This window comes from Mus caroli, unplaced genomic scaffold, assembly GCF_978045245.1.
Source record: "Mus caroli unplaced genomic scaffold, Mus_caroli_1 scaffold_19, whole genome shotgun sequence".
Classification (NCBI taxonomy): Eukaryota; Metazoa; Chordata; class Mammalia; order Rodentia; family Muridae; genus Mus; species Mus caroli.
In genome coordinates, this window is record NW_028227274.1 from 42,224,714 (window position 1) to 42,240,653 (window position 15,940).

Here is a 15,940-nt window from a genome sequence, read left to right on the forward strand (position 1 = left end):
CTGCTGTCATCCTTTCTATTCTTAGGAATAAATTTATCACTTTGAACTGCACATATGTAGTGGGTTTGGCCTAATGCTGCTTGTGTTATAATGTTAATTCTAGTTCCCAAAACTGCTTATACAAGTGTCTGCATGTAAGACACTGAGGGGCCCTGCCCCCAGTTGGTTCTGATTGGTAAATAAAGATTCCAGCAACCAATGGCTGGGTAGAGCAGGCAGGGGTGGGACTTTTAGAATTCCCAGGCTGGGGGCAGAGAGAAGGGAGGAAGAGAGAGATCTGCAGGGAGGGTCTGGAGGAAAGAACACACCATGCCAGAGGAGAGTGGAGGACAGATACACATAGCCATCATGTTAAAGAGCCAGGAGATCGAGGCCCAAAGAGCTGCCCAACTGGGTCCAGGGCAACCAAAGAAAAATATACAATTTAGTAAGTTGTAACTCAGGATTATCAGCGGGAGGTAGATTCTAACAGCATGGAGATTAGGCAGTGACCCAGCTATTGCTCTGTTTAAGGCATCTGGAATCAGAACAGCCCAGATCTCACTTGTGATGGTGAGGATATGAGGAAAGAGGAATACTTATTCATTGCTGATGGAAGTAAAAACTTACACAGCCACTACTGAAATCAATGTAAGAATTCCTTAAAAAGATGAAAATCAATTTTCGGCAAGATCCAGCTGTACCACCCTCGACATATCCTCAAAGGACACTATATCTGAATACAGAGATGCTTGCTCATCATGGTCATTGATCTCTATTCATAAAAGCCAAAAAAAAAAAAAAAAAAAAAAAAAAAAACAAAACAGAAACAACCTAGATTTCTGACTCCTGAAGAATAGATAATAGAGATGTGGAACATTTACACAATGAAATATTCACCTGTTAAGAAAATTAATTTCTCTCCTATTGAGTCAAAATTCAAGCCTTTGTCTTGAGGATAGCTGAGTAGTTGCATTGTTCCGTTTCTCTACTTCCACTGAGCTAGGACTGATTCCATCTTCCTCCATATTCTCTAGCCAATTTGCTTAAAACTACCTCCTAATTCAAGCAGTTTAGAAATGGTGTACTCCCTGATTATGATGGTTACTCGATACTAGGTATTATTAAGCCTCTCCTACCTGGCAAATGATGGGTTCTCCCTTCCTCAGTATTAACTATATCTAAGGAGTATCTTCCATTCTTTCTACCTCTGTTTCTTCCCCATCATTGTCCAACTATTCCCAAGATTTCTGAGGTCTTGGGTTCTAGGAGAGGCTCTTCAACACAGATCTACCTTGGGCTCTCTCTGTAGTTCCTAAAGCTACAAAGAACAGAATGCCAGCAAATCCATCTCATCTTCCCTATTGCCTAGTTTACTCATTGTACATAAACATTCACACAGAGAGAGAAAGGGGGCACTCACTTCAAAGAAACAAGAAAATGAGAGGTAGTTTACTCCAGTGCCAAATTTGAGTACTGAGACCCATAAAAATGGAACTAGGTTATCCTGGTTTCATGTTTCCATGTGGAAGATGTCTCATGAGGTCTTTTAGTGGCAGAACAAAGAAATTCATAAATCAAGGCAAGTTTAAAACACATTAATGGGTACATCAGATAGCCAGTTACAAAAAGGAGGGGTTTTGTCTTTTTCAATAAGACTCGAATGCTCTCTTATAATACTCTTAGCTTCTGGGTTGGTGGAAAACAGTGGTCTTTTAAATCAATAGATTACAAACAGTTGTTAATTATTAGTCACAGGAAGTTAGTATGACATAGAGGTGGGCAAAGGATTCAGGAAGCTAGAATTAACCCAACATAAGGTAACTAGAATATGGATCTGCAACATTCCAACTTCTCCATATCACTGGAGTTCTAGTCAATCAATCTTTCAGGTGCACCTTCTTTTCAAGAATTCTCACTGGTAGTTTCGCCTATCAACAAAGCATCATATTTTGTGCATACTAGTGGCCACGTATTATTTGTGAAATACTGTAAGTTCCCTAGTAGCTAAGAAGGCTCATTGTTAGGATCTGATGTAGATTAGACTGAGACTTGGACAGAATACCAATCTTCAGGAAAGAATAATCTGATAAAAAATTAAGAAAGAAATTTGTGAGTCATAAAACCTATTAGCCATTATAGTCCATATCTAACTTATTTTTTCTTATGCCCTCTATAGTGATATAACATTTCCTTGTGACATTTAATAGGACTACTAAACCTAGACTTAAAATAATCAATAGCACAGTTTGGCCTAACAGAGTGAACAGATGAAGGGGACATGTGTTTTAAATAACCAAAATTTGAATAAGGAATAGTCTCCTAATGATATTTCAAGTATAAACCATTTTCAGTGTCTACTTTCATTTAGAGCAATAGTCAGTCAATTGTTATTTTCAAAGTCATGTATAAAAATTGCATTTCTATCTGCCATAGTGGTACACACCTGTAATCTCAGTCTTCCGCAGGTGGAAGTAGGATCATGATCCCAAACTCATCCTCAATTACAAAACTTCAAGGCCAGTCAAGGTTACATGATGCAAAAAAAAAAAAAAAAAAAAAAAAAAAAAAAAAACCTTTTAATTTATCTTTTTCTAAGAAATTCAATATTAATTTCAATTCTTAGAACATTTTATTAGTTATAAATTATGGCACGATATAGATAAAATCCATCTATTGAGTAAATGAAAAATTTCTACAACTAGCTACTAATGTATACTAATAATTTTCCAGGGACTTATAAATTAACTTTAAGAATTTTACAAAGCTACTCTTGTTCGAAAAGTGTCACTATATATGCCAGAAAATGCTACAGATTTTCCAGACGGACTTTTATCATCTCTGCAGACACTAGAGAGTGGCATTTGTGACATTTTTTTCACATCGCTTAAGCAGCTGTAGCTAGGCTTCACTGGTGCCAAGGTCCTGACTCCTCCCTTCATGCTCTGCAGTGGCCTTCAGCACCCACTGGATCACAGAATTCCAACTTCTCTGCCTGGATAGTGACTCCAACTCCAGGGAATAGCTTCTGAAGTGAAGCTACGATAAATACATCAGGACAGGAAAAGAAGCATTGGAACTTGGAGGGAGGGTTATTGTGACATCCTTCTGCAGGGAAGTCATCTTTAAGAATAGCACCACTGAAGAAAGCAAGCACGTGGAAGATGAAAGCAGAGTAACAGACTGAAAATTTCTAACAGGTAAGAAACTGGGAAACAAACTTGTCAAAAATAAATCTTGTAAATAGGGTTTTCGGATATGCGTTTTGTGCTGATATTCAGTATTATAAAATCATTAGAAACTAGAATTCTTCTGTTTCCAAGTTTAATAGCACCAATGGAATTCTTGTTTCTGTGATCTTAAAATCAAATCCATAGCTTTAGAATGCACCATAATAGGTATACAACTGAGTTTTTAAAGAGCAAATAATGGAGTGGAATAAAGAGGTTTATATAATGTTAGTCAGGCCAATTGTACTTTTTATTAAAGCTAGGAAATAGTACGACATGTTTCTTGATACTTACTGTGGATACTCACTGCAGATCTTCATTCTTAGGGATTGATTCTAATTGTATTTGTCTATGTTGAACTATTCATTTCACTGGTTTTTTTTATTTAAATGACTACATATACAAAAATATGGCTTGATAATATGGTATGGAATATACAATTCTAATTGATTATGAACAAGTCAGTGGATCATAGTTCATAAATAAAAAATTAAGTGCCTTTCCTAGTGAAAGCATGAGACAATGTAAAGATCAGGATAAGACAGCCTGCCTTGTCGATACATGACTGCTTGGTGAATGAACTAATAAATGTGCAGTACTTTAAAAACCATTAATGCTCTAACAACTAAAGATTTTATTTGCATTAACATGATGATAGAATTTGAGGGGTTTGATCTTTGAAAATTAAGGAAAAAGTGTGAGTTCAGGAGTGTGTGTGTGTGTGTGTGTGTGTGTGTGTGTGTGTGCTACAGAATATTCCTGCCAATTTTGAACAACTAAGAATAGAAAACATAGAACATTTTAATGAAAAGTATAACAAGAAAATAGTGGCAAGCATGTAGAACTCTGAAGGCCAGGAGATTTGAGCTGAGCTCATGGTGAAGTCGGTCAAATGAGGGCAGTACAGAAGGATTACTTTCAAGCCAAAGAGTTTAGAGTTTCTTTATATTTCTCAATAATGTAAAATATGTTTTTTTGTTTTCCTAAAATGTATCTAGAGTTAAAGGAAGAGGAAACAGAAATTAGAGATGGGCAGATGAACAGAAAATGAAGGTGTTAGTGATAAGAAAAAAGAATGATCAGGGACAATACAATCCAAGTCTGTACCCTACTTCACCTTTCTTCCCTCCAATAAGAATTGTGTTAATTAAAAAAGAACACAACATAACAAAAAGACATCAAAATAAGTAAATAAAATCTCATTGAAAATTTCATAGAGTAATTATCTTATTTTGTTCATCTTAAAATATATAAATCCAAAATATTTTAAGTTAATTTAACATGAAATTATTATACCACAATACATAAATGAAACACATCAAGGTAGACACTTCATAAGTAAGATACAATCAAATTGAAGGTTAGAGATTACCTACCTCTGTCATGTGCTACCCATATATTTAAATAGTAGTCACTCGTTTATTTGAGATCTTACATCTCCAGCATGTCTACCAAGCAATTCAAGATGAACATTCCTAAAATAGAATTGTATCCTAAGAATCTTTTTATGACTTCAGTTCCAGACAAGAAGGATTTACAGACTGAAACTTCAGAGTTACCAATTAAGTAAAGTGCAAAGCCCGCGGTGCAATTTAAGGCCCATATTTAGGGATTTCCCTGCTAATCTTTGAGCTGTGCAGAGAGCATTTGGGTAATACACCTCTTGCATTCATCTCTGAGTCCCTCCCAGATAAAGTCCATCCAACACTTTTCTGACTTTTCTGAGCTCTGAGCCTCTCTTGGAATTTATAGACTTGAGAGCCATTCTTTCCCTTGAATAGTAATCAACCTACAAAGGAGTAGGGAGGTTTCTTCACAGCCTTGTACTTGCTGTTGATGGATGGCAAGTACCCCCATCCTCTGTGGACACATTAACAAGAAAGAACAGATAAAGGCTGCTGATATTTACTCCTTGCTTACTTGCTAGGGACTCAGTAAAGTTCTATGCATCTGTAAAGAGAAAGCTGTTATCAGCTGTAGTCCCAGGATTCATAGGAAGTGTGTTTTTCTAACAGACAACAAAAACTGTAGAGAAAATCAGTTATATGAACACACACACACACACGAGACAGAGAGATAGAGAGAGAGAGAGAGAGAGAGAGAGAGAGAGAGAGAGAGAGAGAAGATAACTTTAGCTCCAGCTAATTTCTTGGATTTTCTGAGACTTGATTTTTCTGTAAATTAGACAGAACTAGAACATTCCCACCCCTTCCCACAAAAAATTCTACCCAAGTGGCAGACAATACAATAATGAACACTGTTTAGCAGTTTATGAAATGTTCTTAAGATACCATTTCATTGACCATTATGAAATAATAAAGAAGCCATTTTTAAATTTAATTTGACTGATGAAGAAGTTGAGCACGAGCTAGCAGCAGATATGACCTCTGTGAGGAAGCCCTATACCATGTTAGCACACCCAACTGCATACCCAGTTACTGCCCATCTCCTTTTCTTTCTTTTTCCTATCTAAGTGAATTTTGTTTGATAGAAACTCTTTAGTTAGAAATCAAAGCTTTCTATTTCTCATCTGTAGTTCTGGTCTATCAAGTGACATAAAAAGCTTGAATATACTTTGAAATGTCCCTTCAGCCAATATCTGTGAGCTTCAGATGTGTAGAAATCCTTATGTTTTTAAACATGGCTATTTTTCCTTGTCACCACATCATTGATAAGTTCTTTTGGCTGTCTTTATAAAGTATATTGTGTTTATCATTGGTTCTATTCAACCAGAGTATTTTTATGGTGTTCTTCATTGTGGTGTTTATTGTACAAGCAAAAAGCATTCTTGAGGTTATTTCTTTCCAGTAACAATCTTCTAAGCCTTTGAACTCAGGGAAGAGCAAGCCAAAGTAATTTCACGCTGTAAAGAAAAGTTCATGCCCTCCATTCCTATTGCTCAGTCTCCTTTATCACTGTTATTTGTGTTTCTTCCTCCAAGATTCCTAAAGAATAAACCAATATGAGGAGGGTTGGTTTTTACATCCTTCCCTCTCTGCCCTCCTTCCATGTGTCCTCTTTAGGATAGAAATCTCACCATTAATTCTTTATTCATTAGCTTTGTGGTGTCTTCTGATATAAATAATTTCTCTGAATATGATCACTCTAAACTATGCTGAGCCATGGGTCCAGGGCTCCTTATCCACTGGACATTAGAAGAAATCTGTAGGAAGGAAGAATTGGTGGAAAAGATTATAAACAAAATTAATTCTAAATAGTAGATGTCTATGCATTTAATTCCTTCTTTGATTCCCAAAAGCTGAGGAAGAAACCAAACATTTACTTCATCCCAGAAAAGGAAGACACAAAAAGAGAATGCATAAACTAGTCCACAGCACCTGTGTTCTGTAATCCTAGCTCCCATCTTGAAGACTTTAACCTAGCTCAGGGCAGTGGAGAGGACAGTTTTTAACAGCACATACACTAAACATCTACTCTCTCCCATATGTTGAGGATGAGAGAATAATTCAGTTGCACATTGTTACTTAATTGTCACAACTCAAGCAGGTAGACATTATTTACCCCTATTCTTCAGATAGGAATCTGGCTTAAATCATTTTCAGTAATTCTTTCACTGGGTATATCCAATCTACAGCCTGCAAGCTACATATAAATGGGTGATGGTAGATATGAGAGTGTCAGAACACAAATTCATGAACACACTTTAAAAATTATAAAACTTTTTTGCATTTTTTTTTGTAACTTAACCACATGGTTCTCAAACATGAACTTTGTAGGAGACAGTGTTGTATTCCAGTGTCAAAAATTCCGGGACAACTGCTTGGAACCTGAATTAATCCAATTCCATTATGCTGCTAGAAATACAATATGTTAGATAGTTTATAAGCAACAAATATTTATTTCTTGTAGTTTTGCTCACTAGTAAGTCCAACATCACTGTGCCGGCAACTTCAAGCATAGTGAGGACCACTGCCTGCTTCACAGGATGATGCTTTTGTAGAGGAGACAAGTACTAAGTCCTTACATGCAAAGGAGACAGAAGCAGCAAAATCCTTAATGGATGCTTAAGTTAAGAGGTGTACAGATCTTTGAAAGAGATGGGACACAAAGCCTTGCTTGTGTTAAGTAAGTACTCTACCACTAAGCTGCATCCAAAAGCACTCATCCCTCTTCATGTGTCCCTAATTCATGACTGGAAAGATTGTTTAAAGCCTGCTTATTTCCTCAAAGTCTCATCTCTTTGTATTGTTACCATGAATAAGAACCAGGAGTTTTGGAATGGACATAAGCACTAACTTTGACAGATACAAATCCAAACATAACCTTCTGGCCCTCATAGTACAATCTCTACCTTAGTGATCTGCACAGCCGATTGGATGAAGAGTTTACATATTCATATAATTCTTAAAGTAGGCAGAAATTAAAGGGGATGGAAATATATATTTGTACTGCCTTAGACAGTCACCAGGATGTTGTTACAGTCTTCATTTGCTGCTCCTGAAGCCTATACTGATAGAAATAATAAAATACTGAGAGAGAGAGGGACAGAGGGAGAGAGAGAGAGAGAGAACAAGGTAAGCGATCTGCTTATGTCCACATTCTCTCAAGAGCATTGTCCTATTTGTAGAATTATCTATATTGTTAAGAATCATCTCCATTGTTAAGATTTTGTGGGCTGGAGATCCAGCTCTGTTGATAAAGTGCTTGCCTAACATGCATGAAGTCCTAGGTTCTATTCCCAAGGCTACATAAAACCTTGTGTGGTGATGAATGCCTGTAATCCCAGTACTCAGCAAGGAGAGGCAAGGAGGATCAGAAGTTCAAGGACATCATTTTGTACATAGTGAGTTTGAGGAAAGCTGGGGTTACATGGAACTCTCTCTCTCTCAAAAACAAAAGAAAAGAAAAGAAAAAAAAACTTCTACTAATATTCTGGATTCTTTTTGATTTTTAGGATCTCAAGAGCATGCTGACGTCATTTATGTGTTTCCATCAGATACAGACAGAGATCATAAACATTTAACTCATTAATTGTATGTTGAGAGTTGAAGAGCCAGGAGTCCCCTCAAGAACCAATGGCCAAACATCCACTGAGGATACACGGAAGCTTAGAAAATCTCTAATTAAAATCCTGACATAATGGAAGTGCTCACCAACCGGACAACACCTAATAAAACCAGTGGCAAGAGCAACAACTCTGCATTTTTCTACTTTGAATCCTGCCAACCCCCTTTTCTAGCCATTCTCTTGCTACTCATAGCATATACTGTGATCCTAATCATGGGCATTTTTGGAAACCTCTCTCTTATCATCATCATCTTTAAGAAACAGAGAGAAGCTCAAAATGTTACCAACATACTGATTGCCAACCTGTCCCTCTCTGACATCTTGGTGTGTGTCATGTGCATACCTTTTACGGTCATCTACACTCTGATGGACCACTGGGTATTTGGGAACACTATGTGTAAACTCACTTCCTATGTGCAAAGTGTCTCAGTCTCTGTGTCCATATTCTCCCTTGTGTTGATTGCTATTGAACGATATCAGCTGATTGTGAACCCCCGTGGCTGGAAACCCAGAGTAGCTCATGCCTATTGGGGCATCATCTTGATTTGGCTCATTTCTCTGACATTGTCTATTCCCTTATTCCTGTCCTATCACCTCACCAATGAGCCCTTTCATAATCTCTCTCTCCCTACTGAAATCTACACCCACCAGGTAGCTTGTGTGGAGATTTGGCCTTCTAAACTGAACCAACTTCTCTTTTCCACATCATTATTTATGCTCCAGTATTTTGTCCCTCTGGGTTTCATTCTTATCTGCTACCTGAAGATTGTTCTCTGCCTCCGAAAAAGAACTAAGCAGGTGGACAGGAGGAAGGAAAATAAGAGCCGTCTCAATGAGAACAAGAGGGTAAATGTGATGTTGATTTCCATCGTAGTGACTTTTGGAGCCTGCTGGTTGCCCTTGAACATTTTCAATGTCATCTTCGACTGGTATCATGAGATGCTGATGAGCTGCCACCACGACCTGGTATTTGTAGTTTGCCACTTGGTTGCTATGGTTTCTACATGCATAAACCCTCTCTTTTACGGATTTCTCAACAAAAACTTCCAGAAGGATCTAATGATGCTTATTCACCACTGTTGGTGTGGTGACCCTCAGGAGAGTTATGAAAATATTGCCATGTCTACTATGCACACAGATGAATCCAAAGGATCATTAAAACTGGCTCACATACCAACAGGCATATAGAAACTGGTAAGCAAAACCAAAGCCCTTCTGTTATGAAAGAAAGAGAAGAAATAGTATGGAATAGGGCAAGGTGCAGAGGAAGCCAGAGTTAAACACATAATATCTTTGGGCCCAGTTTTGCTTTAAGTTAAGCATGTCTATTCCATTCAGCCATAGAACATACAGATATTTATCCCTACCCTTTCCTTTTTTTCCTTTGGAAGAATAATAACTTAAACAACCTAGACATCATTACTGAGGTAGAGAACAAAAATGAGAGAGCATGTAAGGACAGCAGAGATGTCTGGGGTACAAAATTCATGTTATTCGCTGGAATAGCTAGAAAGTTATTAGTTGTGCTGCAGGCAGGAAAAACCCATAGCATGCCTCCTTTGCATCAAAGAAATTCAACTTTCACATGTGAAGCTATAACTTTCAATCACATAACTAGTCAATTAATTAGATAAATCAAAAAGCATCCTACCATAAATTATTAATTAATTATATCTGGATTAAAATTGAAAGCTTGTTTTAACATGTATACTGAACACTATAGTTATAATTAATTTCCCTGTCTGTATCAGACTCTGAAATTGTTATAATGCTCCATTTCTTTTACTTGCAATGCTATTAAGACTAGGAAAACTAGTCATTGATTCAATAGCACTCCAATTATAGCAGAGATCATTTTATCTAATGAATGTTCTGTGTCGATAGAGATTTCATTACAAAACGGCCTTTTATCCTGATGGCTTTATGTATATTAAGCAGGGGTTTGTTATAACTTTGTAAACTGGGAGATTATTATCAACAGTGGCATTATAATTAACTCCAGCATTCCAGAAAATTATCATCTATCTCAGTACTTAAACATTATTCAAGAATATTCACTAAATAAGACCATCAGCTAGATTATTTACAACAAGATAATTGACCTTTTGTTTAAACATCTGTTAGCTCAGAGACTTCTACTAATTCACACAAGCTTTACCATTTCCCTAGGTAAACCTCCCTGATACTTATTAGATTTAACTGCAGCCTATGTGTGTCATATACAAATGTAAGCATGTGTTCTTTTGAATAAATATTCTCCTAATACCTGTGATTATTTCTTTCCCTTCTTGGACTCTATCATGGCCTTCTCCCTTCCTCCTTCCTTTCATTCTTTTCCAATTCTTATCAGAATTTCTATTATTTGCTATGTGGGGGTGAATAAACCATGAAAGCACTACAAGGCACCCAAGGTAAGTAAAATGTGATGGCCTCCTAATATGGGTTGGCAGGTTAGAATCCTGAAAGCACAAGACTCTGACGCCTTAGCAAACAAATGGTTGAGTCTCTCCTTACCCATTCTACCTCTCCCCACTGAGTTCTGTAATTAATATACAATGTAATCCCTTATTTGCATAGTAAAGAAATACCAACCCTAGTTTCATTGTTACCCAACACTACTCAAGTTACTAAAAGCAGGGAATACCCCAAACAAACACCAATGTTCCCTTGTGTGACCCACACTCCTACTGTCTCCTCAACCTGACTCCCCCTGGTTCCACAGTAAGAGTGGTTTATTTATCTGCTTCCTTTACTTTTCTTTTAAATGTCCCATAAACTTTCATAAAACAGAAGTTACTAATGCTGTAACTGTTTATGACTGTCTGGTGTTTATCTTTTAACACTAAAAAGGAGTAAAGAAAAAGAAAGCTTGGGAGACAAGAGCTCATCCTGTAATCAAGCTGTCCTCTAACTCATGGCAATAGACCTGCTTCAGTTTTGTCCTGAGCCACCACACCATGCTCTTAAATTTTTCAAAGGGCCCTCCATTAAGACAGCCCTATAGTTGGAACAACATGATGAACTAACCAGTACCCCGGAGCTCTTGTCTCTAGCTGCATATGTATCGAAAGAGAGGGCCTAGTCGGCCATCACTGGAAAGAGAGGCCCATTGGACTTGCAAACTTTATATGCCCCAATACAGGGGAATGCCAGGGCCAAAAGAATGGGAATGGGTGGATAGGGAAGTGGGGGGGGGGTATGGGGGACTTTTGGGATAGCATTGGAAATGTAATTGAGGAAAATACGTAATTAAAAAAAAAAGACAGCAAGAGAAGAACCATCTGAGAGCTAGACTAGGGTATCCTTGGTTCACACTGGCTCTGACAGGCCCTGAATGTCTGGGTGTGTGCAAAGAAGGCTAACAATAAGAATCCATCAGGAGAGCAGCCAAGTTTGGGCAAGGAAAGCAGAAAGCCTGCCAAAACCCAAGAGAGTCCTGCTCTGATCTGTCCCTTCACACGACCATGGAATGGAGTATAGAGAAAGTTCTGAACTTTCCTGTTACTTCCTAGCTTGGATTAGCGTACGGCCAAAGGAGTCAGTGAGTGACACTTGGAACTCTGAGCTTGTGGCTAAGTTTACCTCAAGCTCTGTTGCTGGGGGCTGTCCCAATTGCCAAGGAGAAAGTTTGATCGCTTGGTATTTTCCTTCCTGTCAGTAAATATTTCCCTTTTTTGGCCACTGAGAAGCAGGTGCCAGGCTGAGATTAAGGACTATGCCATGAAACCCGGCTCTGACATTTAGAGGAACATATACACTGTTTTCTACAATGGCTGTATTCACTTATAAGATTAACAAAAAATTCTGAAAGCTTCCCTTCCTTTTGGCCAGACTGAAAGCTGCCTAGGAGAAAATTCAGACCGTGTAAATGCAAAGTTAATACCAAAGGTGGAGTTAATTTGCACTTATGCACAAACAAGGGTACTACAGAAGAGACAAAAAAAAAATAGTGTTTCAGAATAGCTATGTCCAGGATTTCCTGCATGAAGTCAAGAATGAAATAAAGGGGGAGACAGAAGGTAAGTGTTTCTTGTGAGCTGAAGATCTTTCCCCCATTTATGTGCTCTTCAAATCAAACTTGTAGTTGGGTTGATGTTTCTCCTGAGAGAAAAGCTAAATGGTAGATAGTGGTAACAGGACCTCTAGAACCTGGGGATAGACTATTGTGTGTATTTCTCTATTGTACATAGCTAAAACTGTTCTTTCAGGCTAGCCTCCAAACTTATGGAGACCTTGTTGTTATTCTTTCTATAGAAGCTTCTTACCATCCCCACCCATGAATATAAGATAGAAATAGGCAAAGAAAGAGTGCTTTGGAAACTAAAGAATATCTTGATATTAGTTTCTCAAAATAATTTGGAATTATATCCAATCCTATAAATCAATCCAGTAAATCCTTTTATGTTTATACATATTTATAAATACATACATACATGAGGATAACAAATCTTTGCTTGAAAGTGGTATGTAGACCTAAATATAAAGACTTAGTGTCTGACAGAGTAGATGCTAAAAAGCTATTGAAATACCAACACTTATAACATTTTTGATGACAGGAATACAAACAAAACCACTCTTCCTCCTAGGAGGATTTAGGAACAAAGTAGACTTTTTGGGCTGTCTTAGTCTCTGTTGTATTGCTATGAACAGACACCATGACCAGGGCAACTCTAAATTTAATTTAAAAAGAAGAAAGCTTGCTTACAATTTCAGAAAGTTAGTCCAGGATCATCATGGTGGAAAGTGTGGCAACACATAGCAGGTGCTGCGGTAGCAGAGAATGTTACATCCTGATCAGCAATAGAGACACTGGGCCTAGCAAGGGCTTTTGAAACTTTAAAGCTCAACCCCTGTGACATGCCTCCTTCAACAAGGCCACGCCCCTTGATCCTTCCAAACAGTTCACCAACTGGCAACTACACATGAAAGCCTGTGGGGATCAATCATTCTCATCCAAACCACCACAATAGCTCGAATGCCATTTGGTAATGAGAGATAGCTAACTGACATGTCTTGGAACTGAGTGGAAATCCTCTAGAAGCACCTATTTTGCTGTGCTGGAAGATTCCTGAAGCAAAAAGCTTTTAAAATAAAAAGACTTCCAGGACACCTGGTCTCTAGAAGAATGATACAATTAGAGTTCTGTGAGATAAACTAGATTTTCTATAATGTGAAAAACAAGAGAGCTCTATTCTTTCAGAGAATGAAATTCTTCTTTAACAAGGAAACAATGATGCTAAAAACAAAAGTTCTGGAGTTAAGACCAAAGAATCCAAAGCCTATAAGAAGTTTTGGCATACAGAGGCAAATCAGAAATTTAGCTTAAGATTTGGGCGAATCATCTATCCATCCATTCAATCAAATAAAATGCTTAATAAACATCTACTATGTGCTGAAATGCAACAGGCATCAAGGGAGGCATAAACTATGTTCTCATTGATTTAAGGTCTATCATAAATTATAGCTTTTTAAAAAAATATGGAAAAAAATAAACTGAAATTTTGGGGTTATAGCTCGGTGGTAGAATAGCTGTTTAGAATATTTAAGGCTTGATCCCTGGTACTGCAGAATAAGAAGCAGAAGGACTTTGAGGAAGAGAAGGGAAGAAAGAGTAGAGAAGGAGGGGGGGATGAGACAATGGCAGAAGAGGAGGAAACAGAGGAGAACATAGGTAAAGTGAACAAAGATATAATAGAAAAAGTATATCACAAATATATTTTTCAAGAATTTTCTGTAGGCTTATATTTTTAAACCTACTTTAATAAGTGTACTTAAAGGCTTTAACCTCCCTTCTAGCTCTCCACCCACCAGTGTTACTGGAAAGAAAAGGGTAATAAGGCAAAGGAGGATGTGGACCTGTTTAGAATAGAATTTCAGTCGAATCCAATCTGCATTGTCAGGATATCAGTAGTTTAGTTCACATGAATCAGCAAAAGTACCTCCATCCACTCCCAAACACCATATGAATCAGCAACAGCAGTTTAATCCAGAAGAAACTATGAGGCTCTGCCAATTGGCCCTAATCTGCAGAAGTGGCAAGAAGCTACCAAAACACCACCAGAAGGGTTTTTTTTGTTTTGTTTTGTTTTGTTTTGTTTTGTTTTGTTTTGTTTTTGGTGTGTTTCTGTCTACAAAGTCACAAAAAAATAACCTGCAAAGAGTGGCAAGGCGAACCAATACCACACAGGATCATCTATTATCTGTTGGGTTATATTTATACTCTTATTAAACATCATGTGTTCTCTCAAGCATCCACTCTAGCAAAACAGTACATGTCTTTTTTTAAAGTAGCTTCCAGAAAAATATCATGTGTCTGTTTTCAACAAAACATCCTCCCACAAATCTGCTTCAACAGCAATATTCTCTCATAAGACAGTTTTAGAAAAACATCATATGATACATGTGACTCTCCAAAGAAACCAAAATTTTCCACTTCAATTATTTTTATCTAAGAAGTGGAGAGTCTTTCTGGAAGATGCAGAGGATGAATGGAAGTTAAGCAGGAATGATGTGGGGCTAGTGTTCTCTTGGCTGCTTTGTGAATTCCAGAGAGCAAAGGGACAACACACATCTTATCTCTCCACTCGTATCTCAATCAATCCTAACAATGATATTGAAGGTAAATGAACCCACTCCACTTCAGAAATAAAGAAACTGCTGGTTAGGCATGTTTCCCTGAGTCAGGCAGAGGTAAATCTAGCATCTAATTTGGAAGAATGAGCTATATAAAAGAAGAATGCCCATAATCCAGACAATTACAAGGGTAGGAATTGAAGGGGAAAGTAGGATAAAGTCTTCTCACTAGGACCTACATCTTCAGATCCTACAGGAAACCAATGGTCAGTCAGAACAATTATGCATTTGGGTAAATTTGCAAAAATGGGATTAAAACCTAGTATCCTGACTGGCCCTGACCAGCATTCCTGTCTGCTAGCAATAGTAACATGGGGTATATGTGACCTGCCAGTCTGTTCAGATAAATAACTTCAAGGGGAATTGATGTCCAGATGGTACACATTACTCTTATAGTAAAATGGCCATGCTTTTTATACACATGAAAAGAATGTCAGCATCAAGCTCCTGAATGTTTAGCCAGACACATTAAGTGAAGTCAAGCCTGAGAGATCCATGGAACACGTGACCATTTCTAGGCAAAGCCACTCCTCATCCATACATCTTCTAGAAAGCAGGCCCACAGTCCCTAGAGTTAGAAAAAAAAACTGTACTTCTGCACTCCTGCTGGAAATTATGAACCCAGGTCTTTCAGAATTAAATATTGGGTGTGGGTTCAGAGCCTAAGAGAAATGTTGGGTACCTAGATTAGTGGAAGAATTTGAAATATGGCTTATAAGACAAAAATTCAGCAGGACCTAGTCCTACAATAATTGTAAAGAGACCTTAGTTTCTCATATAGCAAAGAACAGAAAGCACTGGATGGATCTCACAGACTTTCTCATCCTTCTGAGAAGCCACATGAAATATTAACTTGCCCACTGTTGTTAATATCGCCAACTTGTTTAGATTGAGAATTGAAATGAAAACATACATCAGTGTGTGTTTATGAGGGCATTTCTGGAAAGGTTTAACTGAATGAGAAAACACATAGTGAATGTGGGATACACTGATGGGCTAGCATCCTAGACTGAGCATCTCTTCTCTTCTCTTCTCTTCTCTTCTCTTCTCTTCTCTTCTCTTCTCTTCTC

At 37.7% G+C, this 15,940-nt stretch overlaps 2 protein-coding genes across 2 annotated transcripts in view; one reads left to right on the top strand and one right to left on the bottom strand.

The window, feature by feature from the left end:
* The window catches only part of LOC110285129 (serine protease inhibitor Kazal-type 11), a 103,780-nt gene that overhangs the window by 55,912 nt on the left and 31,928 nt on the right, over window positions 1-15,940 (bottom strand). The gene's annotated exons all lie outside the window — the stretch shown is intronic.
* Window positions 8,310-9,425, top strand: LOC110285169 (neuropeptide Y receptor type 6). The gene has a single exon (XM_021151154.3). The coding sequence runs from the start codon at window positions 8,310-8,312 to the stop codon at window positions 9,423-9,425; it is 1,116 nt and encodes a 371-aa protein (XP_021006813.1).

Bases quoted from the DNA above. Each gene is read 5' to 3' on its own strand.
- LOC110285169 (XM_021151154.3), top strand. From the start codon at position 8,310: ATGGAAGTGCTCACCAACCGGACAACACCTAATAAAACCAGTGGCAAG.